The following is a 24,765-nucleotide window of genomic DNA, read 5'->3' as shown; positions in this document are numbered from 1 at the left end:
AAGTCTTTTGATATTGCAGTACTTTGGGATCGATGTTTCTTTTTGTTTGAATTAACAAATATTAGTTGATTAATCATATCTTAATCGGCCACTTCCCTTTCACATCATTAATACAGACTGCAACATATTGTAATAATATCGTTAACGACCCTAGTTCGTTACCTACTTACCGATAATACTAGATACATCCTCACTTGGTCCTCAAATATATGACATAACTAGCTGCGATGGACTTAACTAAGACATTACTGATGCTGTGTGTCGACTTGTAGATACATACAAACTACAAAGGGTACAAATATCGACAACAAATACACCGTAGTTAACCAATGGTATTATTTTAGTATATAGCCCAAGCTAAAGATCGTCTTAGTAGTAGCAACCTTTTACTACATTAGTTTTATACAATCGGAAAAGTGTTCAACGCAACTAATAGACTTCGACTTTATTTTATTTTTCGTACTCCCAATAACATTCATTACTCTGCACACGAACTACCTCGGAGATCTCTAGACACAGATTTTATTGCAAAAATAGTTACGTACTTTTAAACTAAATCACTAAACTGATACGAAACCTAAAATCTCTTCGTCTTATAAGAGATTTTTGACTTCACTTTTTCTTAATTATTACAAAATTAAGAAATACATAAGAAAATTTGATTGCACGATATGTCGACTCGGAAAGTAAAACAAAAACGGATGGATCGCAGCAATAAAGTCCAAGGTAGATTAATAAGGCATCTGTTGGAGAACCACACAGCCCAATAGTAAAGCCAGTTCATGTCTGTCTTGGAACCTGTTGATAACAAAACGCAAAACAAATAACAAACACTAACAAGAAGAACTTACAAATATAAACGCTAACTAATTGATGAAAAGATAAAGAAAGAGAGATGTAGACAGAAGAAACCCTAATGCCGAATATGATTTTAACACTCAAATTTTCAAAAGAATCATTTAGAGATAGAGAGACTAGATCAACTATATCAAAAATAAGACAACAACATTAGATAAAAATAAAGTTTCGATTTAGAAAAGACTTAATTTAATTTCATAAACTATATAGTACGATACTTCATAAGCAGTTGCAGACACATAATTAATCATTTAGTTGTAGACTTTCATTTCTTTTTTAAAAAATATCTTAACTTTCATATTTCTTTTTTATATAAATTAGTGAGCATAACCATGGACATCATAACATATTAACATGAATGCTGACAAAAAAAACTAGCATTTTATAAATAAGTTGCTCAAACTAGTACGTAAGTGAAAGACATTTACCAAAATAGCAATTTATACGTTGTTATCTCAGTTCGAAAACATGAATATGAATTCTTATATTCAAATATGCGAACAAAATCATGGAAAAAACTCGTTTCTTTTTTTTACCAAAAAAAACTCGTATTTTTCTATTCAAATGTTGAAAACCTCGTCAAATCACAAAGCTTCAGTTACAGAAAGTCAACATTTTTACCCCCCTCCCAAAAAAAAAAACAAAGAAAGCCTTAACATATCATGTTCATTTACTCCACAAACCGACACTCATCAATTAAGAATTATATTCTGTTTCTCTTACGAAAGACTATAATATTGTTAAGTTATGATGATTAAAATATATTATAGCAGACAATTTAGGACTTTACCCCAATTGGGTTCCATCTCATTTCCTATTTTCAACACCAAAGTGAGGATGGAAAGATGGAGATGGAGAGATAAAGAACAAAACAAAAGTATAATATATAAAATTAGCTCGAAAACAAACAATGTGATAAAGCTCTTCACGAGGAATTCGATCAGAAATAAAACAAAATATAATACAAAAAAAAATACAAAGATGTGAGATTAAAATATTACCAGGAAATAAGCTTCACCATGTTGTAAGCTATGCATCAAAAAACCAAACTCATCAGTAGGAAGAGGAACACCTGAGGAATGCACCAAAACCAAATCTTCTCCAAACATTGCTTTCATGTCTATACCTCCACTCGTCACTTCTGTCGGAACTCCGTTTATAAAGACCGTTAACCCTAAATTTCAAAAATATCTCTAATAATATGTCCGAAAATTATATTATAAAATTACCTATCAAGAACAAGAGTAGGCGATATTGGAAGAAAAATTCATCTAATAGTCTTAGAAGTCGGTTCTTTGGTTAACATTTATAGTTAAAATAAAGACATCAAGAGAGAGTTTTGTTCTGAAATAAAAGAAAAGAAATTAACCTCAGAATTTTGCTTTTATATTATATATAAACCAATATATTAGAGGACTGGCTTTCAAGTACAAGATGTTAGGCACCATTGGAAATGTAATTAACACGGGCTATTATTAATTAACCCCCAAATAAATAAAATTTAGTTAGTTTGGTTGAAACCCACCAAGAATTGGAATTTTCCTAGTTTAATTCAACTTTTACGATTTTTATAATGTTATAAAGACTTTTTGGGGAAAGAAAGAGTGTTAAGAGGAAAAAGCACTTGAGTTTAAAAAGCAAAAAGAGGCATGCAAATAAACTGTTTTGTTTACCTTGTTGGTAGTGATCATAACTGGAGCTTTGATCAGATGGGCACATCATTGGTGAGAGATTTGAGCTATGATGTTGATAATGATGCTGACTAGCTTCATGGTAACCCAATTGACCAGACATTGCTAAGAGATTTTCCATGCCATTATTGCTATGATTATCATATCCACCACCATAAGAAGAAGTTGAAGAGCTAGCTGAAGAAGAAGTTGAAGAGGAGCTTGAGCAAGGAGGAGAAGAAGAAAGACCAAGAAAAAATGAAGGAGTTTGAGATGATGACCCACCATATAAGTAATTAGAGGAAGTGCTACAACCTCCAAACCCCAAATCAGCCCCACTATATTGTGGTAAGCTGGTGTTTACCATCATGGTCTGGTCACAAGTATTGGTGGTTACGGCCGCAGCTGCGGCCTGGAGCTGCCGCTGCCTCCTTCGAGATCTTGACCGCCGGTTTTGAAACCAATAGAAGACATTTGCATCTCCCACCGCCCCAAACTTCTCGAGCATCTTTCGTATCCTTACCGTCTCTTCTTTGGGAGGGTTAACCATACCACTGTTGAAGATCGACTCAAGTATGAGTATTTGTTCCGGTTTAGGTGACCATCGTGACCGAACCGTTTCGGTCGAGGTGGAACCCGAAGCTGGGGAAGAAGGTGAGTGACTATGGCCGGTTGGGCTATGTTGTGTTTGTTCTTGGTCCATTACTTTCAAGAATATTGAAATTGTTTCACTGGTTCTTTTTCTGTTGCTTATTGATAATAAAAGAGAAAAGTACTTTTTTTTTTAGTTTGAGTTTGTGAGAGGTGATGTCTAGAGAGTAAACTCATAAATTTATAGGAGAGTTATTCCTTCATATAATATGTTTTTCTTTGTTTATTAAGTTACATGTGGATTAATATATTTATCTTTTAGCGGCTTCGTTAAAAAAAAAATTTGTCAACATATTAGGCTTCTTTAAATATACTCGAATTATTTAAGCAGATACTATCTTTTGTTTTATGCGCTAATTAAGTGGTACAGAATTATAACTTTAGTGTTAACGCGTACTCGGAGATACAAAAGCTGTGGGATTTGTTTGGCATTTGAGAATTTGGTAAATAAGAAAAATAATTTTTGACTATTATCCATCAGGGGTTAGAGCATCTCCAATGTATTACTCCAAATTTTACTCTAAAATGGTGTAACTTCAAAATGGAATTGGGTTTTAGTCCAATGTATTACTCCATTTTTTACTCCAAACAAAATATTTTTTTTATTTAGTTAATAATTGTTAGTAGTACCTTCAACTTATAAAAATTTAACAATTAACCCAACTACTTTATGTTTACAAAATTTTCATAATAATATATTTTATTTAAATTCAATATTTATCATTAAAATACAATTAGAGATTATCTTCCAATTTCAATTCGTGCAGATTTTATCATATGGAATTTTTCTAATTCAAAAATATTTATATGCATTAAAAGAACATAAAGAAAAAAATAAAGTTTAGTTTTGTAATTTGAATTATGTATTGGGTCTTATTATTTGTGCATATATCAAGTTTAACAAGTACAAATGTTATCAATCAAAATTTTGACCCACAAGATTAAAAAACTCATCTATTCCGTTTGAATAATACTTCACCGATTTTGGTAGTTTCAAAAACAATTTACCGAATTAATTATTAAATTTATTATTTATATTATATTATATTTATTTATATTATTTATTTTTAGTTTTGACTTTTATGAGTTTATGCATATTTTATGTAAATTATAAAGTAATCTATTGCGGAGTATTATATTTTCTTATGTTATTATATTATTTTAAGTATGAAATAAAAACATTAAAAATTAAAAGAACCATTTCATAAATATAAAAAGTTCAATTCCAAAATGAAATAATGGATAAGATTACTCTATAAATGGAGTAATCATAGTTATTACTCCATTTTGGAGTTGAATATAGAGTGAGATTGGAGAAAATTTTACTTCATAATTGAGTTTAGAGTCAAAAATTGAGTAGAATTGGAGATGCCCTTAATAATAGAACGTGTATCCAAAAAGTTTACAGTACTCCTTATCCGTTTTTATTTGCATGGGCAATTAAACTCATTATATGCACACACCGTTTTTGTAACTGCATTATATGCAGAAATAGTACTACCTTGAAAGGTATTTGCTATCAGTTAACCGTTTTAATCAGTTATATGTAATATACATGTTTTTTTGTCAGCGTATATATGTTAAATATAATCATATTTTCACTAATATATTTAAATTTCCAAAGTTGCAAACAATATGATGAATATAGTTAGACTGGTTAGCCCGGTTCTATTCAGCCGGAGTCGGCTTCATTTAACATTTATTACTCGGTCGATGCTAACCTTTAGTGGTTTGATACTTTAACGTTGGCTAAGTCCGTTCCAAAAAAACCAAAGGTTTTAAGAACATGAACATGTGCTTAGCTAACAAAAATTATTTGCAATTTCACTTATAGGTGCTTTTGCCACGCAAAAATGAATACCAGACCAGACGACAGTCTACAGGATAAGTCTAAATATTACTGTAGCAGTTCCGAAATATATTATACTGTCTAAAATGTATTATAGTTATATTAAGAAAAAGCTAATGTAAACTAATGGTACCGTCCACCGAGAAATAATTAAACGAGAAATCGGCCGTTATGATTCTCTTTCTGCTCTATAAAGTATTCCATTTGTTCCAGATTCATTAGAACTTTTTTTGTTCTACATTTTTTTCTAGATTGTAAAAATACTTCTTATAAAGAGTATTTGCATCCCATACGTTAATATTATCCCATAATTAGCAATATACCTAAAAATACTATTATTTACTGTTTGACAAAGGTAATTTGCAGTATGACATGTACACTGTGCGTTTACTAGTTTCACTGTATTATGCATTTTCCTAATTTCACACTTTGTTTTGGTTTTCTAACAAATTCACTCTTTTATAAATAATATTTAAAATATATTACAATATTATAAGTTGGTAGATATATAATAAAAAGTTAATAAATTTAACATAAAGAATAATTATATTTTCAATAAGATAGAGTAATATTTTTGTTTTTTGATAGAAATATTTCAGATATAGTCATATTTTCAATAATAATTATATAAATGTAAAAAAATATAATTAGATAGAGTATTTTTTTTTGTTTTTTGATAGAAATATTTCGGATAGGCTAATGATCAATTTCTAATGTTTTAAGGAGAAAATTTCACACTATTCTGACATTATGGGGGTATGTATTCAATTACAGTTTGAATTGATAATGATTTTTAGATGATTTAATTTGAAATAAAAATTTACTATAGATTTTATTAAACTATGTTAAAATATTATCTAAGATTATGAAATTTGATTTTTTTAATAAGAAATTCTACTCAAACATTTTAATGTAATTTATTAATTTATGGTCATAGTTTTATTTACTATTAATAAGTCATTGTATAGTATGACCAACTATAAATTTGAATATTATTTTTTAGTTATAACAAAATCTGTTGAGAAAGAATCTAAAAAAATATTACTAAAATTTTAAATATTTTATAAAATAACACTTTAATTAATTTAGTAATTAGTAGTATAATATTATATAAATCAATGTTAAGTAAAATTTATTCTAAAACAAGAAATACAAAGCCTATATTATTTTTATAAATTTTATAATTATATTCTGTATTATATAAAATTAAATATGACAAAATTATATTATATAGGTAAATTAACAAATTTTATTTGTTAAATTGTATCATTTAAATAAATGATCATTCATCATTAAAATTGGTTAAAATTCGTAACTATATAATATTTTTATACAAGAATAAATTTATTAACATAGGTTAAAATTTTATATCTATAAATATATATTATTTATTTATTTATTTTGAAACTCTCTACAATAGATTATTTTAAAATATTTATATATTATATAAACAATACAATGTTTTTACTTATAATTCTCGTAAAATATTAAAATGATATATATTAAAATATATTTTAACAGTAAATATAAATTATCTTAAACAAATATATTTTCTATAATATAAATAAATAAATTAAAAAATGTATTATATGCAAAACGTATAAATAAAGAAAAAATATATATATTTTGCAGAAGGTTCTCTATTTGATTATTTCAAATTGTTATTTTATTGTATCTAATTTGAAAATATATTTGTAAGTAATAAAAATTAATAACAAAGTAAAATATATTAAACAAATCACTATATATTAATAATACCGAATAAGAGATATAAACAATAATATTATAGAATTACACAATATATAACACTAAAATGGAAATATATATTTGAAAATTTTGTAATAATATCAAATATATTTATAAAATAAAAAATAGCAGCACGGACGTACGGGTCAAAATCTAGATAATAATTAAAATGCACAACTTCAAATATATTTATTAACAATGAGTTTTAAAATGATTTATCAAATAACACATCCCCTTTTATAATATTGGATTTAAAAACAAAATTTAATTTTATATTTAAATGATAATATATTTTCATTTTAAATTAGTAAAGATTACATCAGATTTTTAGGGTAATACAACCATTATTCTACAGTGGTTTATAGTGCAGCGAAAATCATCTTTATTAAAGAAAACATGAGATCATAATTATTAACCTGTCTAAACTGTACATGTGATGTAATGTAACATGAGATAAATTTACATAGTAAACACTGGCGATCTGATTCACCGAACACCCATATTCCTGCAAGTGAACATAGATACTAAAAACACTCTGTTGAATCACCATTATTAAATTATAAGGCTAAAAATACTTTCTTGTTTTATTTTTATTGTCGTGTAACTGTTTATTTCTAACAAAACTGATTATTTCGTATAAAGCATGGTAAAATGATATTTATACTAAAATAAAAAGAGTACATCTAAATATTAATTTTATTGTTTGTACATATATATAAATAAGAGCTGTCAAACCTTTTATAACTACTCTACTCTCCTTCAGGAATGTTATGTTAATTTTTAATTTCCCAAACAATGAGTATAGAGTACCTCGTAAAATTCAAATCTACTGCTTCTCAAGTAAAATTGGTTTCATCCTGTTAAGAAAATTGGAATTTAACAAATTTATTAAAGTTATTAAAATAACTATGTAGATATTTCCACACATCCAATCAATTCCTTATCGTTCCCTATTTGTATTTTCTTCCGTGAAATACACTATTTTTGGCGTCATGCAACAGAGACGCCTAAAAGATTATTTTTGTCACTTCCACGAATGAAGTCAAAATGTTTTTCTTTGCAACTAAGTTTCTAAAACTTATGAAACGAGGAAAATCCTTTTTTTTTGACTTCGGAAAATCTCCGTAGTTCCCTAAAAATATTTTACATGAATACATTTACATTACAATAAGTTTTCACAAATATCAATTTATGGGAAAATTAATAAATAAAAATATGGATATATCATTGACATATTGATAATTATTACTTAATAAAATTTAATTATGATATAATATTAGTTTCTGACTTAATTTGGATATAGTTCATAGAGCTCTGTTATACTATATAGTGTAATATATTAGTGAACTAAATCATTTAATTTAATACTCTCAAAAAATAAATGCTTCGAGGGAAGAAGTGACAAGACTTAGTGTGGCTTTTTTCCCCCTTTAATGTACCCTTGTTAGTCGTTCAATAAATTGATTAATAAACTAGTAACTGACATATAATTTTCAAAAATAAATTAACTAACTTTGAAAATAATATCACCAATATCGCATTTTATATTAACTTTATAAGTATCATATGATTGGTAAATTATTAGTCAAATCTTTGACATGGTATATATATAAGTGCATACTTTTTTCTAAATAAGCATATAGAGTTGACAAAATAAAAATAAAAGAGCAATTACGGAGGAAAAGCCAAACTGAAGGTCAAGAAACCGTGCAATTAGTTATTGCATATGACGTTAGGGAAACATGGCTTACAGTGGGCAGCCACTCGTTTCTATTTTGTAAGTTGAACAAAAATATGATTATAACTAATATTTTATCATCATATTTGTGTTGATTCCTATAAATTTGTATTTGACAGTTAAGATTTAACTGTGTTCTTCCTGTAAAGTTATATTTTATTATCATGTTTTTGATCAAGACTCCAACGACGATTTTTTTTTTTGACCAAACTCCAACGACGATTTTAAAATATACTTTTGATCATAGTTGATCCAAGGTGTTTTAAAATAATAACGAAAATGCTGACAAATAAATATCGAGTCCAGATTTCTGATCAAGCGTGTAATTTTTTTTTTGAACATATTTTTATGTAAATTTTTTTTTAATAACGGAATATTAATAAAGTCATTTTCTTCTTGGGACGGTCGTTGTCTTTTTTTTTAAACAAAGGTACGGCCATTGTCTATTGCATCTTGGAGTTTACTAAGTATTTACCAAATCAAGTGAGTGTGTTATAAAATTAACTGCTCACAAATACTTTGATCTTTCCAAAATACTAACCATAGGTCATACCAGTAGCGACTTATGAGAGTAGAGCAACACATATGCATGCATGTTATTTTATAATAAGATGTGAAATGAACAAATGCCATTAATATGCGAATTAGTGTATATTCAATGTACAATGATGTCTGATGGATCAAAAGTATTTTGGTTTTTTTTTTTTGTTAGGGAGAATGAATGTAACTTAAATGGACAATAAAATAGTCTGTACATAGGTGAGTGTGCGAATACGTATGCAATAGGTAGAGTGTAGAAAGACACAGTCGGAGACAACTTGCTTTTTTCAGATGCCCTCTGTTTTTGCCTGTATATGTATAGCTGTGTTTGGTTTTAATGTTTTTTTTTTCATGTTGTACCGTGTTTTTTTCTATACAACATGGATATTACGTAAAAATAAAAAAGTTCTTCTAATTTTTTTTGTTTTAAGGGATGGACATATTATTCAAAATACCAGAGTGATCCATTGCTTGTTTGATCCATCCCAAATTTTCAGAATTATGGATAGGATTGTGGGTTTGGCTACCCGTTTATCTACTTAACTACGTGTTTTGAGAAAGAAAAAAAAGACCTTTTTTAGAAAAGGACCTTTTTATTATGTTTTATTAAATATATTACTTTACAAAATTAGTATTAGTTCTGCGAATTAATTAATATATGAAAACGTGAGGAAACTTTTTTTAAAAATGGAAGCTTGTGTAGCTGTATTTAGGAATGTATAACCTTCATATTAAGATTTAAGACCTGTCAGGAAGTCGTAGAAAAAGGCATAATCTTTTGTAAAGGATCAAAAACTGGGGTACTTGAACACATACAATACCCAGTTATATCAAATCGATCTAATCAGTCAGAAACACTTCTAGATCTGCAGAATCTCCTCCCCCTAATATAATTCAAATATATGAAAATATAAAAGTTTACTTGGAACGGAAATAGCACAACTTGTATAAAATGAGCGACTTTTTTAACAAGTTTAAATGATATTTTTTGACGATATTAAAAGGATGATTATAGTTAACTAAGAAAATATTTTTGAAAAAACAAACAAATACAGCTAGAACCACATACATATTTAATTTATATGAAACTAAAATTAGTTACCTTTTGATCTATTCATAAATATATATTGCTATATAAATAATACCTTTGGATCTGTGATATGTATAGTTTCAGCTACGAAATGGTATATGATCAATTTATATTTAGTTTAATCAGTTTTTTGCATAGAAACCAATACATTTCTAAATGAAATCAAACTAATGGTGTCTGAAAAAGTACAACTTTTGAAAGGTTCCAAAAATTCTAGTAGTCAAAAATCATCTAGTTTTGATATATTTCCATGCTCAAGTTTCTCCATTTATCACAGTATAAGTTCTTATCATATCAGTTTTGTCTAGCAAGATATTTCTATGTTCACCTACAAAACATATATACTCGCGTGTAGAAAAATAAAGCAACATGATTAACGATGCTATCTAAATCTTATCAAGCGACCATAGAGGAAATGGCATCATATATGCCAATAGTAACATATATATATATATATATATATATATATATATATATCGATAAAATTATAGTTTTCTGTTGTTATATAAATGCTATTTGGCATTTTCTATCAAGTTGATATTCTTAGTTTTTCTCACAATTTTTTTTTTATTTTATAAAAAGGTCTCTACAAGCTTATATTATTTGAATTTATTCGGATTCAGGGAGACACCGACCAGCATGTGGTCATGCTTTTAGGGCACAAGTTGGTGTCTCTTTTGTTTGTTTATCAACATAATTACTTATCACAATACTTGTGTTTCACCCGCCTACATAAAATTCACTTTTTAGGTTCATGTCCACCCACAAGAAACCTTTGTTCCTAGAGTGAAAAAAATTGTCTATAGATATATACAATTATTGCTTATCAGAATATTTAACCAGTTTATCTGTTTACATATTTGAAGCAAGTGTGTATTTAATATTTTATCAAAAAAATTGCATTTAAGTTTTTTTTTTGTATTTAAGTTCTATTGTATATTTCCGAAATAGATTGCTGCTGAATTACCTATACTATAGTTTCAATTTATTTAACTCTGTCTATATTTTGGACATTACGATGAGCATCGAAACGAGACGTCACATGTGTCATATAGATTATGATATCTCGATGCTATGAGTATATGTTTTGGCTGCAACTATATGTAGGACTCCTAAACGCACTTTCAGTCTGTGATTCTATTCTCATATGACAATATGTGCGCTACTACGTTAAATTCTAAATGTCTATTATGTTATTGAAAATCACCATAACATAAACTAGTATGTTATTGAAAATCAGTCCATTTAAGTGATCATCAATTATATAAATTGTTCGACGTCAAAAACAGTCGATTGAGTTATATATTAGGGATAAGTTATCCAGAAGATATATATATTATTCACTTTTGTAAGTGTGCACATTTCTTTGATATTAATTTATCCACATAAAACTATTTTTTGTATAAAACGATTTAAAACTTTAAATTAGATATGCCATAACAATATATAGTGTGCAGTGAAATTTTGGAAAGTTAGAAACGGTAGAAATACTATTATATATATATGCTTTTATTTATAGTGGGAAAAAAGGTAAATGTTCTAGGTCATATGTAATCTGATCGGTAAAGTAACTTCAGTAGTAAACGATAGAAAAGAATATGTATAGAATTTCTCCCAAAAAAACATGTATATATATATATATATATATAAGAGAGAGAGATATTGTAAATCATTAACTAGTTAATTAAGAATAGAATAGAGGTTAGGATTTGGACTAAAAATGGACAAGGCTTCACAAAAATAGAGGAGGAACTTGGATTTGGACTTGGAAAAAAAAAACCTTGTACGATCTCTGTGGTCCTGAAATCTTAAATCTTGTAAGACTTCTAGACTAATTTTGTTCGTCTAAAAATAATAGATATGTGGTCCTGCTCTGTGACATGTACGGACTCTATACTTACATGATAAATAATGTGTCTTTGTGTAAGAGCTAAATGATGGATTTTTTTTTCTAATCCAAAATGATGAATTCAGATGATAATTAATAACATTAGTTTTTTCGGGTTGTAACCATTATCAGACTTATTTATTCTCCAGGTCCACAAGAAAATACTCTAGGTCGTATTATATGTGATCTGACCGTTGAAGTTAATATTAGACGATAATATCATTTCTTAATATTCCTTCCATTTCAGAACTATACTTTTTTTTAAAAGTTATTACCACTTCTTTTTCAAGACTGTACATCTTTGAATCCCTTATTTAAAAAGTAAGTGTATATATTATGAGAAAAAGTTCTTCGCGTCTAATAACACATCCGATGTAAAATTTTATTTTTTTCTATAAAATAAAGTAACTTAAAATAAAATTAAGTTTATTATTACTCTACTACTTTTTGAGATGAACGATGAAATGATAAACAAACAATAAAGTATTAGTTTAGTTTTGGAGAAAGCTTATTTTACTCTATTATGGAATAGAAAATGAAGTGATGTTTGAGCATTTCTTATTTCAAATTTCATTTTTGAGTGACATATGAATTAGGGTGGGAGATATTGCTCTAGTACCTTATTTCCTTAATCCTAGATTCCTAGTATTCTAAAAGAACCTCATTTTCTCCATAAATTACACACACACGCATATTGATATGCTTTACAAGCACAACTGAGCTAAACGCAAACAAATCAATTAACTTTAAATATACTTTTTTATCTTGTTAAGAATATCGTAAATTACTATTAACGACGAAACAAAGAATGATTTTTTAAAACTAATCATAATAAAAATATACATATGATCATCCTTTATAGATTTTTGAAGAGGCTTGGTTTCTATATAGTATATACATTGTATTATCGAAGACATAAGTTTTTACGAACAGAGATGACATATGGAGTTGAATTTTGTGGATTTTCCCAGTGAACTTGCAGAGCACTTGAGGAGATATTAAAACAAAAAAAAAACTCAGGAAAAGACAAAAAAAAAGAGGAAAGGAACAAAAAGTTTACAATATAAAACATCAATAATTTAATTAGATGCATGTATCCTGACAAAAACCTACGATCATCTCTCTCTTTAGAGAAGGCAAACAAACAATATACCCTCGTATGTTTTACATTTTTTATTATTTACTTTTTGTATGTTAAATTCTATGTAAAGATAAATTTGGTTGAAGGATTTCGATAACCATAAGCATAGTTTCTCATGATAAATATCTTCTCACGTATTTATAAACTGGACTAATAATTAGTGAGGGCTACATCCGCTTTCACAATGTAGTATGATTTTGTTTATTTTCACAAAAGTATTTTTCGTATTTTTAATTTAGTTTCAACGCAAAAAAAAAACAATTTTATCTTTCTTAGTTTAGTTATTGACTAGAAAAAAAAACAAATCTATATATGTACGAATTAAGGATATAATCTCAAACATGTTTTAAGAGACAATACCTATAATGCAGCAAAGGTTATATTTAGTCTACTATAGTATTTTTGATTAGTACTAAATATATATGTTAGTTCTCTAACAAAACAAATATATATATAAACTTTTAATTTAGAATAGTTTTTATCATAGCTTTCCTTTATTTCTTTCATCGAATGATTTCATTCATAAAAAAAAACTGAGGGGTTAAACCGGCCGTGGACCACATATAGTTTGCATTTGTGGAAGTAATATTACCTTTATAATTAAAAAAATTAATATGCATAACTGAAACTCAAATATGATCTAAAACGATACTTATAATAAGCAAAGCTGGTTTAAATTACCCGCTCTAATTTGTGGCTCGAAGAAATCATAGACTTATCTATATCTGGATGATTTGGAAAATAAAAGAAGCTAAGATTCATCTACAATATTTCAACAAGAAATACTTCAAAAATATTCGTTCGTATGCCTTATCCACCAATAAGATCAAATTGATATACTTTAAACATATATAGGGTCTCCTGGAGTCGAGAAAACGTCGACTTATCTTTCCATTAACATGAAGGGCATATGAGTTTGGTGCAAAACATTTAAACATACCAAAGATACGGCGCAAGTAATTTTTGAAATAATAAATTTGTACATCTTTATGATTTTAAAATAATTATATATGCCTTCAGCTGTTTCAAGTGACTCTGATTTGTCCCGCACTTGAATGCTTCGCCATCACAAAAAGAAAGAAAAGGCTAAACCTCTAATCTTTCCATTTTTATTTATTTAAACTAATTAAACTATGTAATGATCAGAGAATAGTGGGGCAGATTCATGCACTTATTATACATTTTTGGGTAAAATGCACTTATTATACATGTTCAGATCGTTCGAAATTTTAATTACGTGCTAAAGCTAAATAAATCATCATTCGCCGGCACTATGTTTGGCCTTTGTTAAGACAAATGGCAATGTTGCTGCGAAAAGGACATGTGAACTAAACAAAGACAACATCTTTCCTAGTGTCACACACGAGCACAAAACATCACCATTTTAATAATTGCTATTATTGTGACTAGATTCTAAATAAACTCTAGTTAGTTATTCCCATTTTTTCCCACTTATACGCGTGTATAAGTGTCTATTAAAGGGAATAATAGAGATACTTTACTGCACTTTATTTTCTTTAATTATGGTACTGTCCAGTGCCCATAAAAGGAGAGTGTCGAGCTTCCTATTATATTACTTATTTATAAACTGTTGTGCTGACGGCTTAGGTGAGACTTTTGGGCAACCATAAGACTTATTTGTCCGGTCGAACCTCTACTTATTAATTCTTTCTTTTAACAAGAACTTTATTGTTTATATACTATAAGTAGTACTTATTTACAAAAAAAGTAGCTACAAAGTTTAAACTACTCTAAACATATTATATAGTTATATGATTTTTGTAAGTTTGTACATAATTAAGAGCGGTAGCTAGCATTATTGTTTAGAGGTTAGAGCTCATTATTCTTTGTTACTATTCTCTACATTTAACTACTGGAGTCCGAAGTGCGTTATAATAGTCTTATTTTTAGATTGCCAAATAGAATGTCTATCCTTTGGTTTTTTCTTGTGTTGTGTGTTATTTATATGTACACTAAATACTTTCAACATAACTAATTTTCTATCAAGAATAAAATGCCATTTTTCAGATCCATATGAGATAGGATTTACAGATCCAATCGAGTATGTACCGAATCTAGGTTTAGTTTTTTTCCTTTAAATATGGTCATTTTGGTTCATAAATTTATCGCGTCCCATTTAATCAATCACCAATATACTTTAATAGTACGAGTTCATAGGTCATTTTTGTAGCATGCTAAGGTCTAGTCTACACTGAAAAAATGAGAAAGTCTTAAATGTGTGAGTTCTAGCTTAGGGAGACTATCTTCATATCGATTTCGGCTTCGTTCCAAAAGATGTGTCATGTGTTCATGTAAGTTTTTGATTTATGTGATATACTAGGAAGATTGACTTGTAACGACGCCGGTTAATAAATGAAAAAACAGAGTAACGAGGCCCACTAAAGTTTGTGTAACGTAAATTAAGAAGTTCGGGGGCAGCGCTATATCATTTAATTGGCCCATAATTCGTATGCAAGCTACAACGCTAACATTTGAACAGTTTTTTTTTTTCTTTATCGATCTTAGAAGATCCAGATACCATAGGGAACATGATTAGCGCCTAATGACACGCCCTCGAAGGTATTCCGGAAGACCGCCAATTTCGCCCATATTAATTGACGATAGTCACACGTGAGATTGATAATTTCACACTAAAAGAAAATCGATTTCTGGTCTAGACCAACATGATGACTTTTCTTCTAGTTTTGACCACCAAAGCACGATAATGTGGTTAGTATACAAAATTTTTAGACCAAATTAAAATGTAAAAAGTATGAATGTGTTTCCAGTATAGATCACTGGATGAATTTATTTAGTAAATACATTTTCTATCTAATGAAGTCCATATTTAAATAAATATTTGATCGATATACATTAATCACATAAATAAATAGAAAATATTTTATTCAAAAAAAAATATAGCAACTCAAATGCTTCACAATTCACCCAGATTAAAACCAAAATAACATGGCCATAAAATAAATACCAAACAAACAATCAAGATTCAGAGTATTAAACACACACAAGTCAAGTTAGTTGTTATTGAACGCCCAACAATTCGTTCTGATCTCACCGTCTTCGCCTGTAAAGACATCAACGGCTCCCATTTTCACCATCGCGATCGCAAACTGGCGTTTGAATAAGTCGTTGTCTGCTGCGTATTGAGCCACCACACTAGAAGTGGCTTCATCGGTTGCGAGGCGCTGGTCAAGTTGCAAAACTCCTCTCCTTACTCGGATTTGTCCGAAGAATGCATTATCGAAAGTCAATGGCGTTGACCGGTCAAGTCCTGTTGATGGGTTCTCTGAGGCCTCACATATGGTGGTTAAACTGTACGTATTAAGAAGTTATTATTAAGTGAATTTACGTTATTGCTGTTTATGGTCGATAAGGTGATAATGCATGGACCTATTTTGACTTAAATAAAACAAAAATATTTAATCATATATATAAATATCCGGTCTAACTTACTTTGCAACCAAATCGGAGTCCATGGACGGATCAGGCAGTCCGGTTCCATTAAAATTCACAAGGCGGTCCTGGAATAGATCACAAGATCCCACTCCAACCGTGTGTGCACCCAAAAGAGCCACCGCATCCAACGTGTTCATATCTTTGTCCCCAAAGAAGCTGAGAAACGCAGCCACGGAGGCGGTTGGTCCGATAAGGTTGAACACGCCGTTCGCATTTGTTCTCAACCCATCACGTCGCCCAGTGGGAATGTTGTAGCTCGGACCTCCAGCTAAGGCCACAGAGTCACGGGTGGCAAGAGCCATTATGTCGGCACATGAGACGTTGGAGGGACACTGAGCCTCAAGCTCGGCCTTGATCTCGTCGATCAGCTCAAACCCTCTCACGCTCAAGTTTGGACCGACGAATCTTTCTGAATCTGTTGAGTTTAAGAGGATAGAACCGTCGCAACCCTAGGACATGACATACAATTAATATGTTATAAACATAACTAGTCAAATCAGTCAAAATTTACGATGGTTGTATCGATTTTGTGTATGTGCTTAAGAATATTTAAATTCCATGTTAAGTAGAAACCTACCACAACGGGGAAAATGTGTTAGTCTACATATCTTTTTTGTGTCCCTTGTGTTGCAATTAGAAATAAATATTTGATGAGACTCATACCCCAACAAAGCAATCGTGAAAATGCATGCGAAGCAAAGCGGCCGTGATCGTGGGGTCACTTTCGAACTCATCGCTCACAAGATTTTGAACTATAGTTTCTGCATTAGGGCATGAGTTGTCATAAAACCCTACTCGTAGTTGAGCAAACGTGATAGGAAAAATAAAGAAAGCTAAAAGTAGAATGGAAAAGTTTGCAATCTTCATCTTGTTCTGTAAAAATATGTATTATGATATCTTTGAGATCAAACCTTAGTTCCTATATATACCCAAAAATTGACCGTCGATATCTGACATGCCATACGTGTAAAATAAATGATTTTAAATAAGAGATGTAAATGTATAAACGCTAAGGGAAACATTCCGTTGCCTTGTGGAATATTTAACAAACACTATGGGCTGAAAATTGATGTAGCTTAGTCGACAATAATATTTATACACAAAATTAGATACCAGTAGACCTTTTATATTATATAGTCGGTAAGATGTATGTTTCTAGTAGAGTAACCTAAGTCAAATTATTGTCGTTTATATTCAATGTAAATATTTAAGTGATAAACTATAAATTTCGGAAACAGTAAGCTGAGTTTTTGTTTTCTTTAATGCAATATATAGTTAGTTCAGTTGCTGCTATATATTGTTCAATATCCATAGTGTATTTAGATACTTCAATTGTGAAGATATAAAAATTAAGAAATGAAATATGTATTTTTAAGTTAGTAGCTATGTTTGATATAACAAAAAAGGGGGGGGGGGGGCAGAGATTGAATATTTAAATTATTTTCAAAATTCACATGTAATTGTTTAAAATTTAGGAAAGCTAGGTGTATTAATAATATTTTTAAAAATAAGTTGATATGTATATTAAATAATCAACATTTAAAATTATTTATAATACGAAATATAAAAAATATTTTTAGGGGTTTCCCCAAATTTTAAATAATAATTAAAATTGGTAGCTTTAAATTTTATAAATAATTCATATAACAAAAAGGGGGGGGGCAGAGATTGAATATTTAAATTATTTTCAAAATTCACATGTAATTGTTTAAAATTTAGGAAAGCTAGGTGTATTAATAATATTTTTAAAAATAAGTTGATATGTATATTAAATAATCAACATTTAAAATTATTTATAATACGAAATATAAAAAATATTTTTAGGGGTTTCCCCAAATTTTAAATAATAATTAAAATTGGTAGCTTTAAATTTTATAAATAATTCATATAGATAAATAATCCACTGTCCAATTATTTATAGACCAATATGGCGTTAGTTTAATGCAATGACTCATTCTTACTTTCTTTAGTTTCCTCAAAAGACAGGTAAGTAACTTTTAAAATAAATGACAAAATAGCTATGAAAATATATGTATATAATACTTGAAAAAAACAACCTTGAGGTTGGTGATATCATTTTATGATGCTTTCAACATATGATATAAAATAAAAATAAAAGGTTAATTCTAAAATAATTTCATTTGTGTATGTGTATTGTTGCTCAAGTTTACGGCTTACTCATTCAGACTTTTATTTCTTCTGTATGGCGATGGCTGGCATGTGGGTATAAACATTGCTGATCTGAAGCCCGCTCGTTTGATAAAAAGGGCTTGGCCTAGCTAAAATCTTTCTCCCGTTGCGACCCGAGCCCATTGATCCAAAGAGTTCAGCATTTTTTTGGATCAAAAGAAACGTTGAATTTAAGTAACTTAAAAGTCTACCGAAATTCAAAACTCACTTCTCGTGAAAGGCCCATACGAAAACAAACAAAAATAAAATTAGTTTTTTACAAAAAAATAAATACCGTTGGGGAAAAACATATCAGACAGAGACCTAAGGTGGACAACAGTATTATATAAATTCTATACTTCAAAAACAAATTCACGAAGAAAGTTATAGGACAGGGTAAATATATGTCATTTAAAATATCAAGTATGTTTTTATTGCTGCAAGAAACACGAAAACAAAGCAACGTTCATTTTTGCAGAGAGCAGCAAGTAAGCAAACTAAAAGCAAAGCAAGTTGAAATATTTCATATTTTAATAATTGATAAAAAGTACTGTGTCATACAATTTTTTATGCTGGTATTGGTACTATCATCAATAATTAATAATTAGTAAAGTTAACGAAAAAAGAATAGGTAATTTCATCTTTATGCCAAATCATCAAGATTCTCTGATGTTCTTGTTCCGAACATATATGTTCAATTTTAATTTTAACAGCAACCCCATTTTCTAAAGTTATTTGCTTCAAATGAAAGCTTCCTATAAAGGTGAGATTAATTAGTGTTGACTGTTGATTATAGATATATTTCAAATCTTTGAAATATAAAAGGGAAATGATTCAGACAAACGCAATTTACTCCCACCTAAAGAAAGTGAGACGTCGAATTCTTAATTATATTCAGACCCAAATTTGTGTCATGTATTATGCATGTATGAAAATAGACTATATTTTTTTTGTCAACATAAAAAAAGATTATAAGTATGCTACATTACATAAACGTCACAAAAATCTTGGTCCAAAATTTCACAAAGTACTATATTTTGATTAGATGTTCGGAATCCACGTACGATTCAGAGGGAAAGTATTCTGACAAGATTCGTAATGACCTAAGTAAATTCCAAAAACTTCACTGAAAATTATAATAAAACAGTACTACTACTTATAGACATGAAAGATTTGTAAATATGTCTTGCACGTGCGCGTATTTTGGAACAAGAACTAACGGCTTCTGATTTATTTGTACTATTTTATTTATAATTCAGTGCCCAGTGATATACACAAGTACACAGACACATCTTGTGTGAAGGGAGAAAAAACCATGTAATTTATAATAGTTCAAGAACGTACAAGTATAAGTATAAGTGCAAGTTCTATGCATTTTTTTCAATGCAATTTGTATTTATGGAAGATTCTTCTTTAGTTTCCAGTTGCATGAATGTTATCTTACCGGCCATGCAAGCATATATTCCATGTTCACATAATCAAGAAGCATTTTCGTTATTTTTTATACTTCACGTAAGGAACATGAATTTACTGTAAATCAAATTTCATTATACAGATTTATAATTCATAAATGTCAATAAAGATCTCTAATTATTTAAATATTTGAAAAACAAAAAGCAAGGCTTTGCTTATTATATTGATTGAATCACGTAGAGGGCGGGGGACATATAGCAACCATTTGAAGCTTGAATCCTAAACCAAGATTCTGATTTTCCCATGAAACTGGTTTTAATATAATGTTAAATCTAATTTAATTTGGTGAGATTACATTAATTATTTTAGAAAAATAAAAAGAGATTACATTAATTAATGCATAATGTTAGAGAGTTAAGCAATATCAGTTCATTAACTAAATTTGAACGTTATAAGTTTGTAACGCTGTAAACACGGTTTGATAACAAAACAATTTGTCATTTCGTTCATGTTCTAACGGGAAGTCTCTGCATGTTGTAAGTCGTTAGATTTAAGCAAATATCAGTTCATTAATTATCTTTTAACGTTATCAATGCGTCATTTGTCATTTCGTTCGTATTTTTCAAAGGGGGAGCTATTTAGTTGAAAAATGCACAAACCACATCACCTAACTCCTATTTTCAAAATTGTAGAAACCGTTATTTATTACTACAACAAATAAAAACACATGACTTTTATAAAATAAAATCAGTATTTATTTTCTTTTTTCATCAATGAACGTGAGATTCCACTTACCAGCATCAAGCACGGTGTTCAGATTACCTGCACTAAACTTTTTTAATTTAAAAACAAATAACAATTTGACTCGTCCTCTTATGTTAAATCACGTGGCGTACTATCTTACGTGTCAATGCTGACGTGTAGTAACTTTACCTCTAACCCCTTTTTAAACCCTTCACTCTCGAGCTTCGAACACAAACAGTACTTCAAAAAAAACACACAATCAGTTCTCTCTCTCTCTAGAAAAAAAACATTTCAAATTTTGTTTCTCTCTCTAAAAAGAAACTGAAGAAACAAAACCGATCGGTTCCAGATTGCTGCAAGAAAGAAACAATGGCGGACACTGTCCTAAGGAAGCTGATCGTAGAGATCTGCAACGCGAGGAACCTAATGCCGAAGGACGGCCAAGGAACGGCGAGCGCCTACGCGATCGTCGACTTCGACGGCCAGCGACGGAGGACGAAGACCAAGTTCCGAGATCTGAATCCCCAGTGGGACGAGAAGCTCGAGTTCTTCGTACACGACGTGGCGACCATGGGGGAGGAGATTCTCGAGATCAATCTGTGCAACGACAAGAAGACGGGGAAGCGGAGCACGTTTCTCGGGAAAGTCAAGATCGCCGGAAACGCGTTCGCCGCGGCGGGGTCCGAGACTCTTGTTTATTACCCGCTCGAGAAGAGGAGCGTCTTCTCTCAGATCAAAGGCGAGATCGGTTTAAAGGCGTATTATGTTGACGAGAGTATACCGGCGGCGGAGGAGAAGCCTGCGGCGGAAGGTCAGGCTGCTCCGGCGGCGGAAGAGAAGGCGGGGGAGAAGGAGAAGGAGAAAACAGAGGAGGGGAAGAAAGAAGCAGAGGCGGCGAAAACAGAGGAGAAACCCAAGGAAGAAGCTAAACCGGAGGCTAAACCGGAGGATAAACCGAAGGAGGAAGCCAAACCGGAGGAGAAGAAACCAGACGCAGCAGCTCCGCCGGCTACGGCGGACACAAAAACAAAGCCTCCTGAAGCCGCGGCGGCGGCGGCTCCTCCTCCTCCGGCTGTGCCGCAGAAGACAGAGACGGTGAAGCAAAAAGAGACAGAGATTAAACCAGAGAATCTAAACCGGCAAGACTTAATCGGAGCGGATCTTGATCTCCCTTCTCTAACAAGAGACCAGAACCGTGGTGGTGGTTACGATCTCGTCGATCGAATGCCGTTTCTATACATCCGCGTAGCCAAGGCGAAGCGAGCGAGCAACGACGGGAGCAATCCGATCTACGCCAAGCTCGTGATCGGTACAACCGGTGTGAAAACCAGATGCCAAACCGGTAAAGACTGGGACCAAGTGTTTGCCTTCGAGAAAGAGAGCTTAAACTCGAGCTCCTTGGAAGTTTCGGTTTGGTCGGAAGAGAAAGTCGAGAAGGAAGACAAAACGGTTACAACAACGGAGAGTTGTCTTGGAACGGTGTCGTTTGACCTTCAAGAGGTTCCCAAGAGAGTGCCTCCGGATAGTCCTTTGGCTCCTCAATGGTACACTTTGGAGTCTGAGAAGTCTCCTGGGAATGACGTCATGCTCGCTGTTTGGCTCGGGACTCAAGCTGATGAAGCGTTTCAAGAGGCTTGGCAGTCGGACTCCGGCGGGTTGATACCGGAGACCCGGTCCAAGGTTTACTTATCTCCGAAGCTTTGGTATTTAAGGCTAACGGTTATACAAACCCAAGACTTGCAGCTAGGTTCGGGTCCCGAACCTAAAGCGAAGAACCCCACCACTGAGTTGTATGTGAAAGCTCAGCTTGGACCTCAAGTCTTCAAAACGGCTAGGACTTCGATCGGACCGTCAGCTTCCTCGTCTGGATCCGGTAACCCGACTTGGAACGAGGATCTAGTTTTCGTAGCTTCGGAGCCGTTCGAGCCGTTCTTGATAGTGACTGTGGAAGATATAACCAATGGTCAGTCAATTGGTCAGACCAAGATTCACATGGGGAGCGTCGAGAGGAGAAATGATGACCGGACGGAGCCAAAATCGAGGTGGTTTAATCTCGCCGGAGACGAGAATAAACCATACTCAGGGAGGATACATGTGAAGGTTTGCCTTGAAGGTGGATATCATGTGTTGGATGAAGCAGCTCATGTGACGAGTGATGTTAGACCTTCCGCTAAACAGCTAGCGAAGCCACCTATTGGTTTGTTGGAAGTGGGTGTCCGTGGAGCTACTAATTTACTTCCGGTGAAAACAAGAGACGGTACGCGCGGTACTACTGATGCCTATGTGGTTGCAAAGTATGGTCCCAAATGGGTTCGGACTCGTACCATCCTCGACCGGTTTAATCCGCGGTGGAACGAGCAGTATACTTGGGATGTTTATGATCCGTGCACGGTCCTAACCATTGGAGTTTTCGACAACGGACGATACAAACGCGACGAAGCTGGGAAACAAGGGAGAGACTTAAGGGTTGGGAAAATCCGGATACGTCTCTCTACTCTTGACATGAACCGCGTCTACCTAAACTCCTACACCTTAACCGTAGTACTACCGAGCGGAGCCAAGAAGATGGGAGAAATAGAAATTGCGGTTCGGTTTTCTTGTCCCTCTTGGCTAAGCATTATTCAAGCTTATGTCACGCCAATGCTACCTAGGATGCACTATGTCCGCCCCCTCGGCCCGGCTCAACAAGACATTCTACGTCACACGGCTATGCGTATTGTAACTGCCAGGCTGGCCCGGTCCGAGCCGCCTTTGGGTCAAGAGGTGGTTCAGTACATGCTTGACACGGACAATCATGTGTGGAGCATGAGGAGAAGCAAAGCGAATTGGTTCCGTGTCATCACGTTCTTGTCACGTGCCGCTACTATAGCCCGTTGGGTTCACGGGATACGAACTTGGGTCCACCCACCAACCACCGTGCTAGTTCACTTGCTTCTCGTGGCCATCGTCTTGTGTCCGCATTTAGTTCTACCAACTGTTTTCATGTACGCGTTCTTGATCCTTGCCTTGAGGTTCCGTTGCCGTGGCAGATTCAAAGTCAGTAGCGTTGACACTCGTCTTTCCTGCGTTGACTCTGTTGCACCCGACGAGCTAGACGAGGAGTTTGACGGTTTCCCGGCGACTAGACCACCTGAGGTTGTCCGCATCAGGTATGACCGGTTAAGGGCATTAGCCGGTCGAGCACAGACTTTACTAGGTGATGTGGCGGCTCAAGGAGAGCGTATTGAGGCGCTTTTCAACTGGAAGGACCCACGCGCCACATGTATATTTGTGGTGTTCTGTCTTTTCGCGTCGTTCTTGTTCTACATTGTGCCCTTCAAGATCTTCGTTTTGGGGTTTGGTTTTTACTACATCCGACACCCGAGGTTCAGGGACGATATGCCTTCAGTTCCGGCCAACTTTTTCCGTCGACTTCCTTCTATGTCTGATCAGATCCTGTGATTCAGACAAGGGGTGGTCCAGTATTAATCTTGTCTTTTGTTGTTTTATCTATTTCTTGTCATGTAATTCTCGGAATATTTAATTATTATTATTTTTTATATACCTTCATTGTTTTTTAACATAAGTTTGTGGTGGTAGGTCCGTGAGTAGACATTAAGATCTCATCACACCAATAGATGGAAATTTGACCGTTAGTGCTTTGTGGGCCAAATATTTAATTAGAACATTAAAAGACATTCGTATAAAGCTCAAGAAAATCTGATCCGTCGTGGTTTAGGTGAAGAAGTTAGTGTGTATGACCGTTGCTGCATCGCAGGAGCGTTGCTCTAGGAAAAGGAAAACTCAAACCATAG

General features: G+C 32.0%; 3 protein-coding genes across 4 annotated transcripts; 1 reads left to right on the top strand and 2 right to left on the bottom strand.

Annotated features, from left to right (window-relative positions):
• Positions 1–319: 319 nt before the first annotated feature.
• Positions 320–6,540, bottom strand: LOC103828205 (WUSCHEL-related homeobox 11). Of its 2 annotated transcripts, XM_009103818.3 has the most exons (4): positions 2,814–6,540; positions 2,532–2,726; positions 1,860–2,032; positions 320–798 (listed from the first exon to the last, which is right to left on the bottom strand). In XM_009103818.3, exons 1-4 carry the CDS (start codon positions 3,229–3,231, stop codon positions 781–783), a joined length of 804 nt encoding a protein of 267 aa, XP_009102066.1. In that variant the 5' UTR covers positions 3,232–6,540; the 3' UTR covers positions 320–780. The 2 variants fall into 2 exon arrangements, with proteins under 2 accessions (XP_009102066.1, XP_009102064.1); XM_009103816.3 differs by having other exon boundaries at positions 2,532–6,540.
• An 816-nt stretch (positions 6,541–7,356) lies between these two features.
• On the bottom strand, positions 7,357–18,200 carry LOC103828256 (peroxidase 57). Its single transcript, XM_009103869.2, has 3 exons — positions 17,309–18,200; positions 16,643–17,094; positions 7,357–16,501 (listed from the first exon to the last, which is right to left on the bottom strand). Exons 1-3 carry the CDS (start codon positions 17,510–17,512, stop codon positions 16,204–16,206), a joined length of 954 nt encoding a protein of 317 aa, XP_009102117.1. The 5' UTR covers positions 17,513–18,200; the 3' UTR covers positions 7,357–16,203.
• A 205-nt stretch (positions 18,201–18,405) lies between these two features.
• On the top strand, positions 18,406–24,520 carry LOC103828206 (FT-interacting protein 7). Its single transcript, XM_009103820.3, has one exon. The coding sequence runs from the start codon at positions 21,341–21,343 to the stop codon at positions 24,410–24,412; it is 3,072 nt and encodes a 1,023-aa protein (XP_009102068.1). The 5' UTR covers positions 18,406–21,340; the 3' UTR covers positions 24,413–24,520.
• Positions 24,521–24,765: the final 245 nt, after the last annotated feature.

The sequence above is a fragment of the Brassica rapa genome, chromosome A01 (genome assembly GCF_000309985.2).
Source record: "Brassica rapa cultivar Chiifu-401-42 chromosome A01, CAAS_Brap_v3.01, whole genome shotgun sequence".
In the NCBI taxonomy this organism is placed as follows: Eukaryota; Viridiplantae; Streptophyta; class Magnoliopsida; order Brassicales; family Brassicaceae; genus Brassica; species Brassica rapa.
Note: the sequence above shows the minus strand (reverse complement) of the source record. Positions and strands in the feature narration are given on the sequence as shown.